General features: G+C 43.2%; 2 protein-coding genes and 1 pseudogene across 2 annotated transcripts; all 3 read right to left on the bottom strand.

The window, feature by feature from the left end:
- Positions 1 to 5145: 5145 nt before the first annotated feature.
- LOC121840505 (agmatinase, mitochondrial-like) lies at positions 5146 to 6323 on the bottom strand. The gene is made up of 2 exons (XM_042304375.1): positions 6068 to 6323; positions 5146 to 5516 (listed from the first exon to the last, which is right to left on the bottom strand). Exons 1-2 carry the CDS (start codon positions 6246 to 6248, stop codon positions 5407 to 5409), a joined length of 291 nt encoding a protein of 96 aa, XP_042160309.1. The 5' UTR covers positions 6249 to 6323; the 3' UTR covers positions 5146 to 5406.
- A 335-nt stretch (positions 6324 to 6658) lies between these two features.
- Positions 6659 to 13498, bottom strand: LOC112221813 (annotated as a pseudogene).
- Positions 13499 to 13593: 95 nt separating this feature from the next.
- Positions 13594 to 18322, bottom strand: LOC112221814 (cytidine deaminase). The gene is made up of 4 exons (XM_024384167.2): positions 17971 to 18322; positions 16305 to 16416; positions 15926 to 15983; positions 13594 to 15231 (listed from the first exon to the last, which is right to left on the bottom strand). The coding sequence occupies exons 1-4, from the start codon at positions 18170 to 18172 to the stop codon at positions 15091 to 15093; spliced, it is 513 nt and encodes a 170-aa protein (XP_024239935.1). The 5' UTR covers positions 18173 to 18322; the 3' UTR covers positions 13594 to 15090.
- Positions 18323 to 21776: the final 3454 nt, after the last annotated feature.

Raw genomic sequence — 21776 nt, 5'->3', positions numbered from 1 at the left:
CACGTCATCTGTACATATATTAACATACTGTATTACATCAAATATGTGTTGTTTTTACATGGATTTATTATAATCATGTGGTCATATCATTCACCAATACTGTTGTTTGTTCCATATATAAACATGTTTTTGTTACAAAATTAAAGTACAATGTTGACTAAATAAATGAATCTGATGTTTCACATGTCTCAAAGGTTCTGCTACAGTGCATATCCTCTTGCTGTGTGAAATAAATGCTTTACGTTCATATGTTGCCAAGACAAATTATATTAAGTTGTATTTCTCAGCTGTATCAGTATCCTTGTTTGGCATGATATGGTCACACCAAGTGATTATTTTACCTTTGATTGTACTGTTGTTTGTACCTCAGGCGGCTGAAGAAATTCAGCTTGGCCCCCCCAAGCCACGGACTAACTCTGCTACCGTCCAACAGATGGAGGCAGCACAGGTGCGTCAGAGCTGGAAGTAGAAGCCTAAGTGTTGTTGCCCATTAGTTTACTCCAATTAGGGGAGATGTGGTAGGGTAAGGGGAAAATAATAAAGGAAAATATATTTAAAATAATATCTATAAAAAAATATATGGGGGGATTACATATTAGGCAGACAATTACGTTGATAGAAGCCACAATCTATTTGCAATATTAAAGCTGATTCACCCCGTTATAGAGAACGTAAACCACTGGACACTTTCTGTTTCACACTTTAAATACTGTATTCTCATGACAGCTAATTTTAATATTTATACTACTGTACATTGTTACACCCTGATCTGTTTCAACTGTCTTTGTGATTGTCTCCACCCCCCTCAAGGTGTCGCCCATATTCTCCATTCGTCCCAGTGTATTTGTACCTGTGTTCTCTGTATGTTGCCAGTTCGTTTTGTTTCTTGAAAGCTACCAGCGTTTGTTTGCCTGCCCCTGTACTAGAAATAAACTTGTTTCTTCGACACTGTCTGCATCTGGGTCATACATGAAACGTGATAGTACGAACTGGCCATGACTGACCCAGCAGACTCGGACCAGCTCCGCAACGCCCTCTCCTCCCAAGGAGCCACCATTGGAATGCACAAGGAGTTGCTTTGTGGACTGATGGAAGGGTACCAGACCTTGGCTGAATGCCATGACTGAGCATTTAACACATTGCTGGAGCAATTCCGTGGGTTGTCTGTTAGGCAGCCTACCACAATGGTGATCTCCCAGCCTACCCCAGTGTCGCGAGAACCCCGCATACCTACGCTGGAGATTCCGGAACCTGCTGGGCTTTTCTCTCCCAGTGCTCCTTCATTTACGAGCTGCAGCCTTCTTCTTTCCCCTCGGACGGCTCGAGGATAGCGTACATCATAACGCTGATGCCCGGGAGGGCACTCTACTGGGCCACTGCGGTGTAGGAGCAACAATTCGCCGTCTGCCTCAGTCTGGAGGAGTTTGTGGAGGAGGTTTGGAAGGTGTTTGATTCTCCATTGTCCGTTAGAGAGGCTTCTCTTTCTGGAGAAGAAGGACAAAACCCTTCGCCCGTGCATCGACTACCGGGGTCTCCACGACATCGCGGTGAAGAACCGCTATCCTCTACCTCTCAACTCCTCGGCCTTCGAGCCGCTCCAGGGGGCCACCGTGTTCTCCAAGCCGGACCTACGGAACACCTACCACCTGATGCGGATATGGGAAGGGGACGAGTGGAAAACTGCCTTCAACACAGCCAGTGTTCACTACGAGTATCTGGTTGTGCCATTTGGCTTTACCAATGCCGTGTTCCAGGCTCTGGTTAATGATGTTCCCCTCGACATGTTGAACCGGTTCGTCTTCGTCTACCTCGATGACATCCTCGTCTTCTCCCACTCCACCCAAGAACATGTGCTCCACGTCCGACAGGTTCTCCAACACCTCCTGGAGAACCAGCTTTTTGTAAAAGCAGAGAAGTGCGAATTCCATCGCTCCACCATCCCCTTTCTGGGTTACATCATCGCTGCAGGGAGTGTACAGATGGATCTTGGGAAAGTGAGAGCGTGGTGGATTATCCCTACGTCCAGAGTACAGCTGCAACATTTCCTGGGATTCGCCAACTTTTATTGATGCTTTATCCAGGGCTACAGCACCCTGACTTCCCCCCTGTCTGCACTCACCTCTCCCAAGGTTCCGTTCACGTGCTTCCCAGCTGCTGACCGGGCGTTTCGGGATCTCAAACACCACTTCACCACAGCTCCCATCTTGGTTCATCCTGACCCATCCCGCCAGTTCGTGGTAGAGGCCGATGCTTCGGATACTGAAGTGGGGGCTGCTCTCTCCGGGGGGGGGCTGCCCTGGACCTCAAGTTACATCCCTGCACCTTCTTCTCCCACCGCCTCAATGCCATGGAGAGGAACTACAATGTGGGGAATCGTGAGTTCTCGAGGTGAAGATGGCATTGGAGGAGTGAAGGCACTGGCTGGAGGGGGTGGTCCTTTCATTGTGTTTACCGACCACAAGAACCTGGAACATCTCTGCAACGCCAAGCACCTCAATTCCAGGCAAGCTAGGTCAGCCCTACTGTTCACCCGGTTCTACTTCTCCCTTCCATACTGCCCAATTACAAGAATGTCAAGCCGGATGCACTTTCACACCGCTATAGTCCCATGGCTACTACCCTGGAACCTGAGACCATCCTTCCCACCTCGTGCCTAGCGATGGCACACAGCTGGGGGATAGGGAAGCAGGTTCGTGAGGCGCACCGTTCCCAGCCGAACCCCGGATGTTTGTTCCTGACGCGGTCCGCTCCTTGGTCCTGGTCTGCTCCTCCAAGCTTGCCTGCCACCCGGGCTCTCATCGGACACTGGCTTTTGTGCGGCCTTTTAGTGGCCTACCATGGTTTCTGACATCTCCGCATTCGTCGCCGCTTGCAAGGTCTGTGCACAGAACGAGACTCCTCGTCAAGCTCCGGCTGGTCTCTTCCAACCTCTGCCTGTCCCTCACCATCCCTGGTCTCACATCTCCCTGGACTTTGTCATGGGTCTCCCCCCGTCTGATGGCAATATCGCTATCCTGACTGTAGTGGATGGGTTTTCCATAGCCGCCCACTTCATTCCTCTCCCCAAGCTACCCTCTGCGAAAGAGACGGCCCAGCTCATGGTGGAGCACTTCCGGATCCATGGACTGCCAATAGACATGGTCTCCGAGTGGGGTCCTCAGTTCTTGTCCCGGTTCTGGAAGGTGTTCTGCACCCTCATTGGGTCATCGGCCAGCCTCTCCTCCGGGTTCCATCCCCAGTCCAACGGCCAGTTGGAGTGAGCCAACCAGGACCTAGAAACTACTTTGCGCTGCCTGGTCTCCGCAAACCCAACCACCTGGAGCCAGCAGCTTGTTTGGGTCAAATACACCAGCAACACCCTTCCCTGTTCTTCCACAGGCCTATCACCCTTTGAGTGTTTCGTGGGTATCAGACCCGCTCTTCCCTGAACAGACCCGCTCCTCCCGGCATACCTTCGGCCCAGATGTTTGTCCACCGTTGTCTGGTCGGCCCTCCTCAAGACCACCTCAAGGTATCGACGACAAGCGGATCGTCACCGGACCCCGGCTCCCCTGTATCGTTTCAGGCAGAAGGTATGACTGTCCATCCGGGATTAGTCTGTCCGGGTAGAATCCCGCAAACTCTCCCCCTGGTTTATCAGTCCTTTTCCCATCTCCAAGGTCATTAGCCCCTTTGCTGTTTGTCTTCTGTTGCCCCGTACCTTATGTATACATCCCACCTTCCATGCGTCAAGAGGGAAACCCATGTCTCACAGCCCGTTGTCTCCTGTTTCAATCTTCCCCATTATCCCCAGTATATTTATACCTGTCTTCTCTATTTGTTTGTTACCAGTTAGTTTTGTTTCATGAAACCTACCAGTGTTTGTTCCCCTGCTCCTGTCTGTTCTTGCTCCTGTTTTCTAGTCCTTCTCGGTTTTGACCGTTCTGCCTGCCCTGACCCTGACTGCTGTTGACTGAGAACACATTCTCATTTACAGGAACAACCTGGGGAATAGTTACAGGGGAGAAGGATGAATGAGCCAATTGTAAACTGGGGAATATTAGGTGACCATGATGGTTTGAGAACCAGATTGGGAATTTAGCCAGGACACCAGGGTTAACACCCCTACTCTTACGATAAGTGCCATGGGATCTTTTATGACCTCAGATTCAGGACACCCGTTTAATGTCCCATCCAAAAGACAGCCTGGGGCAATGGGATATTTTTTAGACCAGAGGAAAGAGTGCCTCCTACTGGCCCTCCAACACCACTTCCAGCAGCATCTGGTCTCCCATCCAGGGACTGACCAGGACCAACCCTGCTTATCTTCAGAAGCAAGCCAGCAGTGGTATGCAGGGTGGTATGCTGCTGGCTGTGTCACGTATAAATGATTGGAGTCAGACACAGGAACATGTAATAGGGGGTTTTAATACTCCACCCAAAAATACAACATGCCATGAAAGAATACGGGGACGAAGCCCAAAACAAACACATATACAAAAACACAGGGTTGTAAACCCAAACAAAAGAGCGAGCTTAAACCTCTAATAAATACATGGGATGAGACCCGTAATAATAAGTGCACAACAATACACGAGACGGGACCCGTAATAACGAACACATAATACACAGCACGAAAACCAACTCCACAAAGCACAGGTACTCACAAGATCAACAGACATGGGAACAATAACCGACAAAACAATGGTGAACAGAGGACACATATATACAATTACTAATCAGGGGGAATGGGAATGAGTTCAGTGACGCCTAGAGGCCGGTGAAGTAGGCCTCCAGAGCTGGTGCACGGAATGAGCAGCAGTACCGGGGGAATCCGTGACAATCTAACAATAGGTGCCCTTCTTTGCGAGGCATTGGAAAACCTCACTTTTCTTTGTGGTTGAATCTGTTTGAAATTCACTGCTCGACTGAGGGACCTCAGATAATTGTATGTTTGTGGTATAGAGATGAGATAGTTATTCAAAAATCATTTTAAACACTATTATTGCACACAGAGTGTGTCCATGCAACCTATTATGTGACTTGTTCAGTACATTTTTACTCCTGAACTTATTTAGGCTTCCCATGACAAAGGGGTTGAATACTTATTGACTCAAGACATCTCAGCTATGAATTGTTTATTAATTTGTAAAAACAGAATTCCACTATGACATTATGGGGCATTGTGTGGAGGGCAATGATTTTTTTTTTTTAAATCTAAATTTAATCCACCTTAAAGTCAGGTTGTAACACAGGAAAATGTGGAAGAGGTCAAGAGGTGTGAATACTTTCTGAAGGACCTGTATTTTTAACTATTGTTAATGTTTGTGTCGCCATAGGTGAGGAAGACCACTACACACAATGAAGTGTGTACCTGTCCTCGGCTCCACTCGTAGGCTTCAGGTGAGTAGCGTGTTCCACACAGCTCTATCTGGACAACCCTCTTGCAGTCCAGCAGGCCCTTCTACCCACAACGTCTGAAGGGGGTCCCGGGCCAATCTTGGGCATCCACATGGATGAGACCCACAGGGCCGAGTCTGACAAACACAGGACACAAATGTACTGTTTCACAGAAATAGATTCAGCCTAGTCCTGCATAACAAAAAAAATGTGCTCATCAGAGATTCTCCATTGAAAGTGCTTTTTATTCCAGGACTATGCTTAATCTTTGTCCGGGAAACCGGCCCTGAAAGTATTCTAGTTGTTCTTGCATATGAAAAATGCAAGCTTACAAGTATAATACTTATTTCTCAGCAGATGCTTTGAGAATACGGTATGCTACGGTGTGATCACCACCTGTTTTCAAAAAAAGTGGGCCTATACAGTTAAACATTACAACAAATGTATCTTGAGTGCTTCGTGTCAAAACATTATAACAGTAACCTTTGTCCTGCATCTGTCAGGAAGGTTAATTCGACATTTAGCCTAAATGTGTGACGAGGAGAAAGACGGAGCAGGTTTTGAGGCACATCTGAAAGGTAAACTGAACACTGCTGAACTGCAGTTAGTACGCCTTTGCTATTAATGTCCAAAATCACTTTCCTCACATCTCAGATTGCATAGTGCAGAAAAGGGGGCTCCTCCTCACCAATAGTAAGGTGGATAAAGCCCGTGGCCAGGATTGTACGGTAGGCCTCATACACGTTGACGTCCCCAACATCAGCCACCGTCAGAGACTCATAGGGCATTGCCCGGGTGTCACTTTTGTAGGCCCTCAACATGGCAGACCCTGCTCTGATCTGACGATAGATAAATCTGTAAAGGACCATGCATTGTCTTACTTTTGTGTAACAAGCACAATTTGTTAGACACAAGTGAGAAAGTTACAGATGCACAAATATCATACCCCCCCCCCAAAAAAAATGCTAACATCCCGTTATTGTAATTGTGAGAGGTTAGCATGTCTTGGGGGTATGATATATGTGTCGAACTCTCACTCATCATTATTCATGATTCATTCAGAATTATCGGTAACCATGGTAGCATCCACATTTAATGTGAAAGTGTTTAGAAACATATTCTATTCTTATTTACAATAAAAGTGACTCCAAAATGGAACAATATGTTATTTACCATTCATTTCTATTGGGTACAATATAATCTGAAACCACCAAAACAAACAGCAAATGCATCCAACAAGTTGTAGAGTCACAAGCTTGATGTAGTCATTGCGCGCTATGAATATGGGATCAAATACTAAACTTTTTACTACTTTAATACAAAAGTGAATTTGTCTCGTTACTTTTGCTCCCCTAAAATGGGGGTTCTATGTACAAAAAGTGCTGTAATTTCAAAACAGTTTACCCGATATGCATGAAAATACCCTCAAATTAAAGCTGACAGTCTTTAACCTTACAGTCATTGTATCATTTCAAAACCAAAGTGGTGGAGTAGAGCTAAAACAACAAAAAATGTGTCACTGTCCCAATACTTTTTGAGCGCACTGTATTTGTTTCCTGAAAGCTCTACACACATGGGTGGAAATGGGGAGAGAAACTATTTTGACATTATTATTATTTTCCTTTTTCAGGTAAATTCAATGATTTTATATTGGTGGGTTCCCACAACTTCACAGAGTGACTTTTCTATTTCCACCACAACCTGAGGTCTTCCAGGTCCACATTGGACATGAAGCACGTCTGTACTGCAGCTCTGCCTCTTCCAAGCACCCACTGGGCCTGCAGCCTCTCAGGAGCACCATGGCAGACTGGCACAGCAGCCAATCAGCTAACGTCTTCATACCAGCGCTGTCCTGATTGGCCAGGGCCCGCCTTCCCCAGAGGCTGAGATGCAGCATGTTGGCAGCCACTCTGGCACTGGGGCACTGCAGAGAAACAACGATATGAGCATAATATGAGTCTTGGATTCAGGGCATATCTCTGATACCTCTGATAATGTAATGGATTTGCATACTAAGCACCAAACCCTTTTTTACCATTTACTGAACGGAATCCTGAATGAATCTTTAATACCTTGCATACCCTTCAATGAAGTAAAGGTTTGAAAATCCTAATTAGACTCCTACCTTATTGGGGTTCCTTCGCATGAAGGAATTACATATATTTTTAAAAAAAAGTTATTTATTTATCTAGGCAAGTCAGTTAAGAACTAATTCTTATTTACAATGACAGCCTACTGGGGAATTGACTAGAGGCAGAACGACAGATTGTTACCTTGTCAGCTCAGGGATTTGATCTAGCAACCTTTCAGTTACTGACCCAATGCTCTAACCACTAGGCTACCTGCCGCCCCGAGCTGCATGTCAGCACACTGGCAGGTAGGGCAGGGAGCTGCTTCTCCTGGAAACACCTGCTAGCCAGGCCCCCTGTTCCATAGAACAGGTTGGCCTGGCCAAATATCTCATAGGAAATGGCACTGACAGCCCTGGCATCTGCCTTGCTGTAATTGATTACCACTCCCTGGCTTGGAACTGCAGTGGCCACCTTTGGAGAGAGCAAAGATGAAAAGATGTTCAGCAACTCCTGGTAGAACAATCGAAGTTTGCTTCAAAAATTGATCGATAGAAAGGGTTTATAGAAAGTATGGCTGAACCCATTTAGTCGACTGGTCGATAGGCTGTTGGTCGACTGAGATGTTTTTAGTCGAGCAGTCGCAAATATACAGTATGTTTTTATTTTATTTTTATGGCACACGGACACCTGTCTGATTCACGCCTGTCTCAGTGGACTAATCCATTGCAAAGGTCACGGGGATGACACACCAGTATCACCAGTAGTACGTTTACAGTTCTAATCTACAATGTCTGTTTGGGTACTAGAGTTTCTGTTTATGGATTCAACATATTATTATTACAGTATTTTACCATTCTCATTGTCAGAGTGGACACGGTGTTTGCGGACCGTACAACCTAGGCTACGCTTGTGAGGAATGCGTTTTGGTTTATTTAATTCCATTTACGAGTTTTGTTTGTAGCGCTCCTGTCAATGTTGAGTAAGGAAGTACACCTGATTGTGCATAGAATTAGGCCTAGGCTAACTGGCCTGCATGCAAATGTAGGCCTGTAAATGTACCCATTTGGGGATCTGATTGAGAAATATGAAGTCATTTTTTTCTTCACCTCAAACAGCAGGTGGTTTTACATATATTGAGAATGACAACAGTTCCTCAACGTTTCTCTTTCGATAACTCCTCGCGTGAAAGGGGGGGGGATATCATGCTCTGATCCAGTGGAAACGTAATAAAGTAGGCCTACCTGATTACTTCTTATCATTTGCACAAATAGTTTACAGCTGTGTCTACCTGGAGCTCACTGGCACAGGAAACTCGGGGGGCCAAGAATATTTTATACAATGTTGCAAGTTTGCTAGTGCCAGCTTCAGGCCGGACCAAGTTGTTCCTTGCAGACATGCCATGCGTAGCCATTGTGATTTATACAATATTAATATTATATAATTTTTGTATTTTACCCCACAATTTCGATCTTGTCTCATCGGTGCAACTCCTCAACGCGCTCAGGAGGCAAAGGTCGAGTCATGCGTCCTCCGAAACATGACCTGCCAAACCACGCCTCTTAACACCTGTCCTCTTAACACGGAAGCCACCTGGAGCAATGTGTTGGAGGAAAACTGTACAACGGGGAACCGAAGTCAGCTTTTAGGCGACCAGCCTGCCACAAGGAGTCGCTAGAACGCGATGGAACAAGGACATCCCGGCCGGCCAAACCCTTCTCTAACCCTGGACGACGCTGGGAAAATTGTGCGCCGCCAAACCGGTCTCTCGGTCACGGCCGTCTGTAACACAGCCTGGGATCGAACCCAGTTCTGTAGTGACGCCTTACGATGTAGTGCCTTAGACCGCTGCACCACTAGGGAGGTCCTCCTGGCTCCCTTTTGAGTCATTTGTTTGTCTTAATTATTTGATCACAGTGTTCTTAAAGCATAAGACAAGCTCAATAGCCTACATATAGTTGATTTTAATAAAACACATAGGGTGTGTCTGTGTAAGGAAAACTGCACCTTTTAAAATTTCAACCAATCGATTGGTCAAAAGAACAGATGTATCTCGGTCGACCAAGCTTTTATTTAGTAAGGGATAGCCCTAATAGAAGGGCTTGTTGTTTTGAATGTTCAGGTTTATGTTATTGTATTTCTCTGAGGATGATTACCTTAGGTGCCATCAGGCAGGAGTTGCCATATTTGTTCACCCATATAGAGTTGAAGGGCAGCTGTAGACTAGAGTCTTTCTGAGCCAAGCAGCAGCCACAGTCAGTGATAACCAGCTAGGGGCAACCATCTGCACAATAAAGATATTAAATAACAATACGATTACTCAATGTTGGTTGAAATGAGGAAGAGGTCCAGCAGCTGCAGCACCATCAGAGAGCCCTCTCTCCTGCTGGGCACGTTCACCTCCAGGCACTGACGCAGGGTGTACGGGTAACTATGGAAACAGGGGGAGGAGAGGTTAGATCAGTATACTCTGGGGTGGGTGAATATAGAGTTGGACGAATCTGGACATAATACATAATGGGCCGGTTTCCCGGACACAGATTAAGCCTAATCCTGGACTAAAAAAACAAATGCTTTTTAGTCCAAAAGTTGGCTTAATCTGGGGCTGGGAAACAGACCCCAAGAGATTGAGATAAAGCTGGAGGATGGATGGAGGAGAATGATCCTTACTTCTTCATGACCAGGAGCAGAGTACGGTTGTTGCCCAGGCTCTCAGGGTTGAGTCTGGCAGGACATCAGGGTACTCCTCCTGGGCACCGGGTAGAAGGGGTACGTCCGCTGTGAACAGCCGGTACACCCTGATCACATTGGGTTGGGCAGACGTCTCCAAAATACCTGCAAAACTAACCAACAGCTGTTCAGTCAATAGAAATCAACTTGAAAGGCACTCTTGATTGCATGCCAAAACTCAGTTTTATGTTCAGTCAATCTTTCGAGAGACAATCTCAAAATATGTTGGGCTATTCTGTGTCTATTGAAAGTAAGTTGATGCTGTGACTGATTGCTGTTACTAACCCGTTTAACGCAATCTGTTCCTCTTTTTCCTGTTGCCTGGTGAGAGGGCCTGCAGGGATCAGCTCCTGGGACATGGGTCTCAGAATAGCCTTGCTTGATGAACCAGCCTGCAGGGGAACAGGGAATACAATCGTATTACTATGCCAATTGCATGCTGAATATAGCCAGTATTCTACAGTAATATTTGAAAACCAAAAGTAACACACACTCCATGTGCCCCAATAATCTGTCCTTACTTGTTGTAAGAACAGGCTATACAGAGTTTCCCCCATATTTCTTCTACGACTCCTTTTTTAAAAATCCATGAAGTTCATGATATCTGAATATGGCTGTGCAATTAAATAAACAAAAATGATTTTGACAAATTTATTATTATTTTATTGTACTACATGTCGTACTTCCTTTTGGTAGTTCGGGAAATTGTAGCTAGAACTTGTAGACAGTGACAATTTTAGCATGGAAATCTTGGTGGGGCAAAAAAAAAAGTGGGATGCATGCCATCAAAGCCACTACACAACACAACACTGAACAATACATTAATAGCACTATACCACTGCACACCTTGCTTTCAGCAGAGCCTTGTCTGACAGCGAAACAGTTCATTCAGCCTCATTTACCGCCTTTGAAAAAAAACATAGCTGATATGGCTGACTTGCTTAAAGAAATGTGAAGAAATTTCTACTGACAATTAAGATGTACAAACTATGGCATAAGGGGACGACAAGCGGATAAGAGGCAATCCGCAATTTCGATTAAGACATTAATGAGCGAACTAGGACGAACGTAGTCAATGCAACTATTTGTTGACCATCTGATCATTTATCACTCCAGTGTTAATCTGCTAAATTGTAATTATTCGCCTAACTCCTTATGCCTTTTGCACACAATGTATATAGACTATTTTTTTCCTTATTTTTTTCTACTGTGTTATTGACTTGTTTATTGTTTACTCCATGTGTAACTCTGTGTTGCTGTCTGTTCACACTGCTATGCTTTATTTTGGCCAGGTCGCACTTGTAATGAGAACTTGTTCTCAACTAGCCTACCTGGTTAAATAAAGGTGAAAAAAAAATACTATTTGTTCAGCACTTTTGAAATGTACGGCGACAGAATTCAGAACATGGGTGGTTCTTACAGTATTCTCCTTGTACACCAAGTCAGAACCATAGGATACATTTCTCAAAAACAGGCTATAGGCTACATGTGCACCACCAAGTCAGATCAGTAGGTGAAAATAGACCAAATTATTAGGGTGAGGCACATGGTCTACTAACAGCTTACATACACTTAGTATTACTTTCTCAGCTACAGTATACATATCTCCTTGGCATATTACATAATTTATGCAGCAGCATAAAATACATTTTTGGACTCACCTTGTTGTGCTGTGCACACTTGAACAGGAGGGTGGCGCGGTGGTCCTTCGTGGGCAACTTCTGTCATCAAAGTCTGGCATTTTCTGGATTTATGGTGCTTCCAAGACAACTGGGAACTCGGGGGAAAAAAAGGTTGAATCATGATGATTTCAGTGATGTTCAGGTCGTAGCTCTAGAAAGAGGCCCGAGTTCACAACTTACAATTCCGAGTTGGATGAAAGTTCAAAATGTATTTTCCCAGTCGAAGCGCGTTTTTCCCGAGTTCCCAGTTGTCTTGAACTCACTAGTCAGATTTTGCAGTTCCGAGTTAGCAGTTATTTTGAGCGCTGCACAAATCATGCTTCATTGACAACATATCCAACGTTGAATGTTTATAATTTTGAACTAGGAAAAAATACCCTTAATCTTAGACTTGGGACAATAGCCACAGCCACTCCACTGAATAGCAGGCTAATGATTACTTTGAAATGCTTGCAGTTAGCCACTGATTCCTTCCAAATCACTCATTGCTGAACTTGCAATTTCTAACTTGTTTTGTAATGTTTATGTCCAATGGCCGATGAGCACCGAAACATTTTATCTATAATTTCTCTGCATTATTTCTCTTCATATGACAAGGATTAAAAAGAATTTGCCAGTAGATTGTCGACTTGATTCATGATGATGACTACTAGCTAAGATTTTGAAGGTATGATGCTGACAGTCCAATCAAAGCTACTATAGATATAACGTGATTTGACATCAATCAATCAATCAAATTTATTTATAAAGCCCTTCTTACATCAGCTGATGTCACAAAGTGCTGTACAGAAACCCAGCCTAAAACCCTAAACATCAAGCAATGCAGGTGTAGAAGCACGGTGGCTAGGAAAAACTCACTAGAAAGGCCAGAACCTAGGAAGAAACCAGGAACCAGGCTATGAGGGGTGGCCAGTCCTCTTCTTGCTGTGCCGGGTGGAGATTATAACAGAACATGGCCAAGATGTTCAAATGTTCATAGATGACCAGCATGGTCAAATAATAACCAATTTGGGTTTCCAATCTCTCCAAAAGAATGTGGTGATCGATGGTATCAAAAGCAGCCCTGTCTAGGAGCACGGGGACAGATACAGAGCCTCGGTCTGACGCCATTAAAAGGTCATTTACCACCTTCACAAGTGCAGTCTCAGTGCTATGATGGGGTCTAAAACCAGACTGAAGCGTTTCATATACATTGTTTCTCTTCAGGAATGCAGTGAGTTGCTACGCAACAGCTTTTTCCATTTTTTTTTTTAAGAAATGGGAGATTCGATATAGGCCGATAGTTTTTCATATTTTCTGGGTCAAGGTTTGGCTTTTCAAGAGAGGCTTTATTACTGCCACTTTTAGTGAGTTTGATACACATCTGGTGGATTAGAGAGACGTTTATTATGTTCAACATAGGGGACATCCTTTTTTCTGTCAATAATGACCTTGAACCTTCTTGGATGGGCATTTCTAATGTAACTCTATGGCAGCACCCAAGGGGCTAGAATTTTAGAGCGCTACCCTTAGACTTGGCGGTGACATAATCCCCATGAGTGACAGAACACTGAGCCAATCACGGCGCAACCCTCCGTATTTTCTGCTGGCTTTCCCCACCATCACAGGAAGCACTGTTCTAGGCTGAAACACCTGCATTTTGGAGCTGCCTTACTCAAGAAAACAAAAAAAAGAGACAATGTTTGTATGTGGCTTTATTAACTCAATGTTATATATATATATATATTTTACATTGTTTGCAAACTGATATGTGACACATATTAATGCCAAAATAACATGCAAAACAGGCAAGCCCAAATAAATGTGGGTTTCATAACAGGTGGTGCAGCCAAAATGATGGGTCTCCACTGCTTGTAGATCAACTTGTAGCTATTAAAAATATTGCCAGAACATTACTCTGTCCAGCTATCTGATAGGCGTTATTAGATACTGTTTGGCGTAGAAGAGATTTTTCGGGAATTGAGGAAGTATCGACAAGTTAATAATGTTGGCCGAAAATGATCTTCTACGCCAAACAGTATCTAATAACGCCTTTCAGACAGCTGGAACAGATATGTTATGACTAGGCAATCTTTTTTTATAGCTACAAGTTGATCTACAAGTTCTATCTACAATTTCTGAACTATCAAAAGGAAGTATGACATTTAGTATGACCTCAAATCTGCTAGTTAATCAACTTGCTGACTAGCTAAGACTTAACTCCAGTGTTCGATCCATTGCAGTGATCTTACTACGGAGCTAGGCTATAACTAACTACAGCTATTGTTATTGTATATATTAGCTGCCTAAAGCCATGTTGTTATTTACCTGGATTTACTGGCATGTCACAGCACTACTTTTGTCGTTGAATCAAACACGCCCCAGACCAAAAGCACCACTTTATTTCTTGGCAAACCGTTGCTCCCCAAACCTCCTGAATCCACCGGACTGCAGCTGTGTAGCAATATCACTCAACAACGTGTGGTAATATCGGTACCGAACTGGTAGGAAAGTTTGAGGCTGAACGGTGTGGACTGGTTGTCCTACACTAAGACACTCACCTTGGAACTTTGCTGTTAGTAACCTAACTGGAAAACTGACCGTTCCAACTCCACCCCACTGCTGATGGCATGTTTTACAGACATGCTTTACCAATAAAGCAAGTTTATACTTTCTCCATCAGTCCTCGTCGTTCATAAGATCCACAAGGACAAATCGTTATGTAAACAAACTAGAACATACAGAGGCATTCTTGTTACAGTCACCGGATGTTATTTTGTTACTTGACCTGTTTTAGAATTAAAGAGACAATTGAAAGTGCGACAATTACAATTTTACCGGCGTCAGCAAATTATGCAAATAGGCCTAAAAACGATTTAAACTTTACTCAATTGTCCTAAAGCACTTTCATATTTTTGAGTAATACATCAAGTATTTTTAACATTGATACTTCAATCACTTCCAATCATACACATGCAAATAGTAATGTGAATGTGAGCTGTGTAGCCAAATATAATTTGATGTAATCTACTGTATTTCCAACACTTGTTAGAAAACACATTGAGGCATTTTCCTCATTTCTGAGACGCAAGTCAATATCCACTGGCATTATCTAATACTAATAAATTGTCTAGTTGTCTTATTGGAAGTCTAACATTCTTCATGTATGTGGCTAGGGGTTATTGACATTTCATGGACTTGTAATGCTGTTATGAATGATTCCTGTTTTTCCTCTTGTCTTGTGAATACTATTATGACCCACTCTGTGTAGTCAACATGGTCTTTTTCTTCAGGTCTTCAGGTCCAAATGACACAGGAAGCAGCTCTCCTACAGTCATTTCCACATAAGACCCATCAGGCTTGGATAGGTACACGGACCACTGATCACCAAACTACAAGGGAAAAGTTAGTTGGATTACTTGAGGTTGTTCCATTATAGTTGGATGGCTTTGTGCTGTTCCATTAATTTTAAATCCACAGTAGATGTAGGTTTCCTGGATTAGACCTTGGATCCATTCTCAATGCAGTCTTTCCCATTCCCTTTCCGTTTGAATAAACATTCAGAAAATAAATGGATTCAAAGTTGACCCATTTTGCATACCCCACCATACCATGAGACATCCATGTCTTCATCACTGGAAAAGATAAATGGTTGAGTTTGAAATCATTTAAAAGTTTACAAACAGCGTTGTCAAACTATTTTATAATTTCTTGACATTTAAAAAATATATATATTTTTTTTTAAATCAAAATGATAAAATAGTTTTAGAACTCTGTTTGTAAGCTTTTAAATGAGATCAATCTCAAACGTTGATCTTTTCCAGTGGTGATGAAGACATGGATGACTCATGGTATGGTGGGTATGCAAAATAGGTGAACTTCTAGTACCTTCATCTCTTGAATGTTTCGACATTCAGCTCCAGAAAGTCACTTTCTGAGCACTTCTACGACAAGCAAATATCTATGGAATGTTTTGTTCAAATCAAAAGGGGGTGCTGTCAAAAAGTGATTGCATAAAATTGTTTTTTACCATGCGATCATTCACAGATCATTGACAAATCCAAGTTGTATAAATAATCGACTTACCTCTCGCATGAACTGTCTGCAACCTCCACATGGTGAGATGAACTGGTCTTCCAGGTCACTACAAAATCAATCATATCATCAGCCAACATTTACCTGCAGTGATGATTTTCAGTACTGTGTTGTTAACCAATATTTTATGTTGACAGTAATACAGTGTAGTAGTATTTAAACACTTCAGGGAGATCACTTGATAGGAGTAGAATGTTTTAACCATCTACACACTCTGACGGGCAGCAGAACCCAGTGAACTCAAACAATTTCATGTAAAAGTGTTATGTAGTCTGATGAACTCAACGGGACGAAATATAACTGAATCAATAATTATTTTGGATCAACTGTTGTTTACTCGGAAACAAGGCAAAGTTCAGGAATACTGCACCTGGCAATGGCAATAGTCTTGAAACGTCTGTATCCCTCGGAAACAGCTTTTGCAATAGTTGTTCTCTCTGCACAGAGACCAAGATTGTAGCTTGCATTTTCTACATTGCATCCTGTTAAGAAATAAGGAGGATGCTTTAGTTAATGTTTTCTGTGTTCGTAAGAGCTCCCGGAATCTCTTGAATGGTATCAAATCAAATACAGAACATGCCTTCATCCTTAACAACACTATAAAAGTATTTTAATGAATCTCAATGATCATTCTTGATTCAGATAACACTTAGAGGGTTAAATGTGATGCTGAGGGCAGTCTGACTGTCATATATTGTTATTGACTTTTCATATTGTATGACCTGCACTAAACAGGAATGTAAATAATCAGGAATGTAGATATTCTGTATATTTGTACATCTCTGGACTAGTCGTACAGGCATATATATATATTTATTTTTTTACGTTGACATTTTAGTCATTTAGCAGACGCTCTTGTCCAGCAATAAGCGACTTACAGGAGCAGTTAGGGTTAAGTGCTTTGCTCAAGGGCACAGAGACAGATTTTCACCTTTCAACCTTTCGGTTACTGGCCCGTTGCTGTTATCCGCTAGGCTACCTGCCTCACCTGACCCACCCTCCACGCCTCTCTGACAGGATTAACCATAAACAATCTAAATGCTAATGTGTCAAAAATATATATATTTTAAATGAAATAGAAAACTATATGACAAGTTAGTCTCGACCAGGCCATTGTTATACCATTCAAAGCAAAACAGGATAAAAAAAAACAGTATTAAAACAAGGTTTAGACCTATTTAAAACATTTTTTTTGGAATAGATTAGAATAATTAGTTCTGTAGAAAGCCTTCAGTGCAAAATATACACGAGGAGGTATTCTTACATTTAAGTACAGAGAATAAAGTCTGTGTCCACTGTGGACAAGACGTTTGATTTACCAAGCCTTTACTCTACTGAGGACTTGCATTGCAATCACTTAACATTGCAGTGCCAATGAATGCAACAAATGTAACATTGCCTTGGTCTTAACAACCAATGTCATAGTATCAATACTAATAATTACTAAGTGCACAGTGAAATCAAAACATTGGCACCACTGACCAACCTGCACAATAGTCAACATTGTGAGAAATGAATCTAACGAAACACCTAAATACTTTTTTTGGGGTCAAAAAATAGGAACGTCTAAACAATCTAAACGCTAATGTGTCAAAAAATATTTGAAAAAATTAAACAGAAAACTATACAACAAGTTAGTCTCGACCAGCCCAAACATTAAAAATAAAAATATTCTGTCTGTGCAGTAGTTCAACAGGCACAGGAGTTTTTGATCGCAAACATGTTTTACCAATATTGAATCAGGAAAATGCTGTTTGTATCCACTGATGGTGGCCAGACCAGCCACTCTGACAACAAGAAACTTTATAACTTATTATTCTCCTTTTAGTAATTCCATTCCTATACAGAAGGCACATCTTCTAATTCATTGTTCATAACAATGATATAAGCAGTCGTGACTGCGCTGTTGGGCTTTATTCAAGCAATCTGAAGAGTTAAATACACAGCATACTGTACCAAATAAATCAATGGATCCATTTTATCAGCCCCCAACCCATGTATTATTATTATTATAATATTATTTGTAAGCCCCTCACCTGTAAAAACGGTTCCATCATGTGCCAACAGGGCTGCCCCCACCCGGAACTTGCTGTAGGGACAGTAGGCAAACTCTTTGGCCCCCTGGGACTGGTAAATAAGAGGTTTAATCCAATCCTCATTCTCTTCTTCATTCGAGTGATTGCTGGCTTCTATGTCTGCTTCGTGGACCCTGAGCTCATTGATCCTGAGGTCGGTCATAACAACACTTTCTTTGTCAGTGTCTGTGTTGTATCTGTGTCCGTGTGAGAGTGTGTTGAGAGGTAGTTAAGGAGGTAGAAATAGAGAGTGGATTGATTGACAGCTGTAGATATAAAAGCAGGTTTTTAAGAGCCACATGAAGTGGTGCTGTGTGTTTGGTGCCTACGATATCTGTAAAGACATAGTTTCCTTATTTGCCACATGTGCCGAATACAACAAGTGTAGACTTTGTACAACAAGTGTAGTGCTTACTTACAAGCCCTTAACCAACAGTGCAGTTCAAGAAGAAAATATTTACCAAGTAGGCTAAAATAAAAAGTAATAATAAAAAGTAACACAATAAGAATAACAATAACAAGGCTATATACAGGGGGCACCGCTACCAAGTCAGTGTGCAGGGATAGAGCTTAATGGCTTGGGGGTAGAAGCTGTTGAGGAGCCTTTTGGTCCTAGACTTGGCGCTCGGGTACCGCTTGCCATGCGGTAGCAGAGAAAACAGTCTATAACTTGGGTGACTGGGGTCTGACAATTTTATGGGCTTTCCTCTGGCACGCCTATTATATAGGTCCTGGATGGCAGGAAGCTTGGCCCCAGTGATATATTGGGTACTGCCCTCTGTAGCGCCTTACGGTCAGATGCTGAGCAGTTGCCATACCAGGCGGTGATGCAACTGGTCAGGATGCTCTCGATGGTGCAGTTGTAGAACCTTTTGAGGATCTGGGGGCCCATGCAAAATGTTTTCAGTCTCCTGAGGGGGATTTTTTTTCCCGTGCCCTCTTCACGACTGTCTTGGTACAGTGCCTTGCGAAAGTATTCGGCCCCCTTGAACTTTGCGACCTTTTGCCACATTTCAGGCTTCAAACATAAAGATATAAAACTGTATTTTTTTGTGAAGAATCACCAACAAGTGGGACACAATCATGAAGTGGAACAACATTTATTGGATATTTCAAACTTTTTTAACAAATCAAAAACTGAAAAATTGGGCGTGCAAAATTATTCAGCCCCTTTACTTTCAGTGCAGCAAACTCTCTCCAGAAGTTCAGTGAGGATCTCTGAATGATCCAATGTTGACCTAAATGACTAATGATGATAAATACAATCCACCTGTGTGTAATCAAGTCTCCGTATAAATGCACCTGCACTGTGATAGTCTCAGAGGTCCGTTAAAAGCGCAGAGAGCATCATGAAGAACAAGGAACACACCAGGCAGGTCCGAGATACTATTGTGAAGAAGTTTAAAGCCGGAATTGGATACAAAAAGATTTCCCAAGCTTTAAACATCCCAAGGAACACTGTGCAAGCGATAATATTGAAATGGAAGGAGTATCAGACCACTGCAAATCTACCAAGACCTGGCCGTCCCTCTAAACTTTCAGCTCATACAAGGAGAAGACTGATCAGAGATGCAGCCAAGAGGCCCATGATCACTCTGGATGAACTGCAGAGATCTACAGCTGAGGTGGGAGACTCTGTCCATAGGACAACAATCAGTCGTATATTGCACAAATCTGGCCTTTATGGAAGAGTGGCAAAGAGAAAGCCATTTCTTAAAGATATCCATAAAAAGTGTTGTTTAAAGTTTGCCACAAGCCACCTGGGAGACACACCAAACATGTGGAAGAAGGTGCTCTGGTCAGATGAAACCAAAATTGAACTTTTTTGGCAACAATGCAAAACGTTATGTTTGGCGTAAAAGCAACACAGCTCATCACCCTGAACACACCATCCCCACTGTCAAACATGGTGGTGGCAGCATCATGGTTTGGGCCTGCTTTTCTTCAGCAGGGACAGGGAAGATAGTTAAAATTGATGGGAAGATGGATGGAGCCAAATACAGGACCATTCTGGAAGAAAACCTGATGGAGTCTGCAAAAGACCTGAGACTGGGACGGAGATTTGTCTTCCAACAAGACAATGATCCAAAACATAAAGCAAAATCTACAATGGAATGGTTAAAAAATAAACATATCCAGGTGTTAGAATGGCCAAGTCAAAGTCCAGACCTGAATCCAATCGAGAATCTGTGGAAAGAACTGAAAACTGCTGTTCACAAATGCTCTCCATCCAACCTCATGAGCTCGAGCTGTTTTGCAAGGAGGAATTGGAAAAAATGTCAGTCTCTCGATGTGCAAAACTGATAGAGACATACCCCAAGCGACTTACAACTGTAATTGCAGCAAAAGGTGGCGCTACAAAGTATTAACTTAAGGGGGCTGAATAATTTTGCACGCCCAATTTTTCAGTTTTTGATTTGTTAAAAAGGTTTGAAATATCCAATAAATGTCGTTCCACTTCATGATTGTGTCCCACTTGTTGTTGATTCTTCACAAAAAAATACAGTTTTATATCTTTATGTTTGAAGCCTGAAATGTGGCAAAAGGTCACAAAGTTCAAGGGGGCCGAATACTTTCGCAAGGCACTGTATGTTTGGACCATGATAGTTCGTTGGTGATGTGGACACCAAGGAACTTGAAACTCTCGACCTGCTCCACTAAAGCCCTGTTGATGTTAACGGGGGCCTGTTCGGCCCACCTTTTCCTGTAGTCCACGATCAGCTCCTTTGTCTTGCTCACATTGAGGGAGAGGTTGTTGTCCTGGCACCACACTGCCAGTTCTCTGACCTCCTCCCTATAGGCCGTCTCATCGTTGTCGGTGTTCAGGCCTACCAATGTTGTGTAGTCAGCAAACTTAATGATGGTGTTGGAGTCGTGTTTGGCCACGCAGTCGTGGGTGAACAGGGAATACAGGAGGGGACTAAGTACACACCCCTGAGGGGCCCCATTGTTAAGGATCAGCGTGGCAGACGTATTGTTGCCTACTCTTACCACCTGGGGGCGGCCCATCAGGAAATCCAGGATCCAGTTGCAGAGAGAGGTGTTTAGTCCCAGAGTCCTTATCTTAGTGATGAGCTTCGTGGGCACTATGGTGTTAAACGCTGAGCTGTAGTCGATGAACGGAATTCTCACATACAGTAGGTGTTCCTTTTGTCCAGGTGAGAAAGGGCGGTGTGGAATGCGATTGAGATTGCATCATCTGTGGATCTATTGGGGCGTTATGCGAATTGGAGTGGGCCTAGGGTTTCCGGGACGATGCTGTTGATGTGAGCCATGACCAGCCTTTCAAAGCACTTCATGGCCACCGACGTGAGTGCCACGGGCGGTAATCATTTAGGTAGGTTACCTTTGCTTCTTTGGGCAAAGGGACTGTGGTTGTCTGCTTGAAACATGTAGGTATTACAGACTCAGTCAGGGAGAGGTTGAAAATGTCAGTGAAGACACTTGACAGTTGGTCCGTGCATGCTTTGAGGACACGTCTTGGTAATCAGTCTGGCCCAGCGGCTTTGTGAATGTTGACCCGTTTAAAGGTTTTGTTCACAACAGCTACCGAGAGCGTTATCACAGAGTCATCCAGAACAGCTGGTGCTCTCGTGCATGCTTCAGTGTTGCTTGCCTCGAAGCGAGCATAAAAAAGGCATTTAGCTCGTCTGGTAGGCTCGCGTCACAAGGCAGCTCGCATCTGGGTTTCCCTTTGTAGTCCGTAATAGTTTTCAAGCCCTGCCACATCCGACGAGCGTCAGAGCCGGTGTTGTAGGATTCAATCT

This window comes from Oncorhynchus tshawytscha, linkage group LG22, assembly GCF_018296145.1.
Source record: "Oncorhynchus tshawytscha isolate Ot180627B linkage group LG22, Otsh_v2.0, whole genome shotgun sequence".
In the NCBI taxonomy this organism is placed as follows: domain Eukaryota; kingdom Metazoa; phylum Chordata; class Actinopteri; order Salmoniformes; family Salmonidae; genus Oncorhynchus; species Oncorhynchus tshawytscha.
The sequence above is the reverse complement of the archived record's forward strand: the minus strand, read 5'-3'. Positions and strand labels throughout refer to the sequence as shown.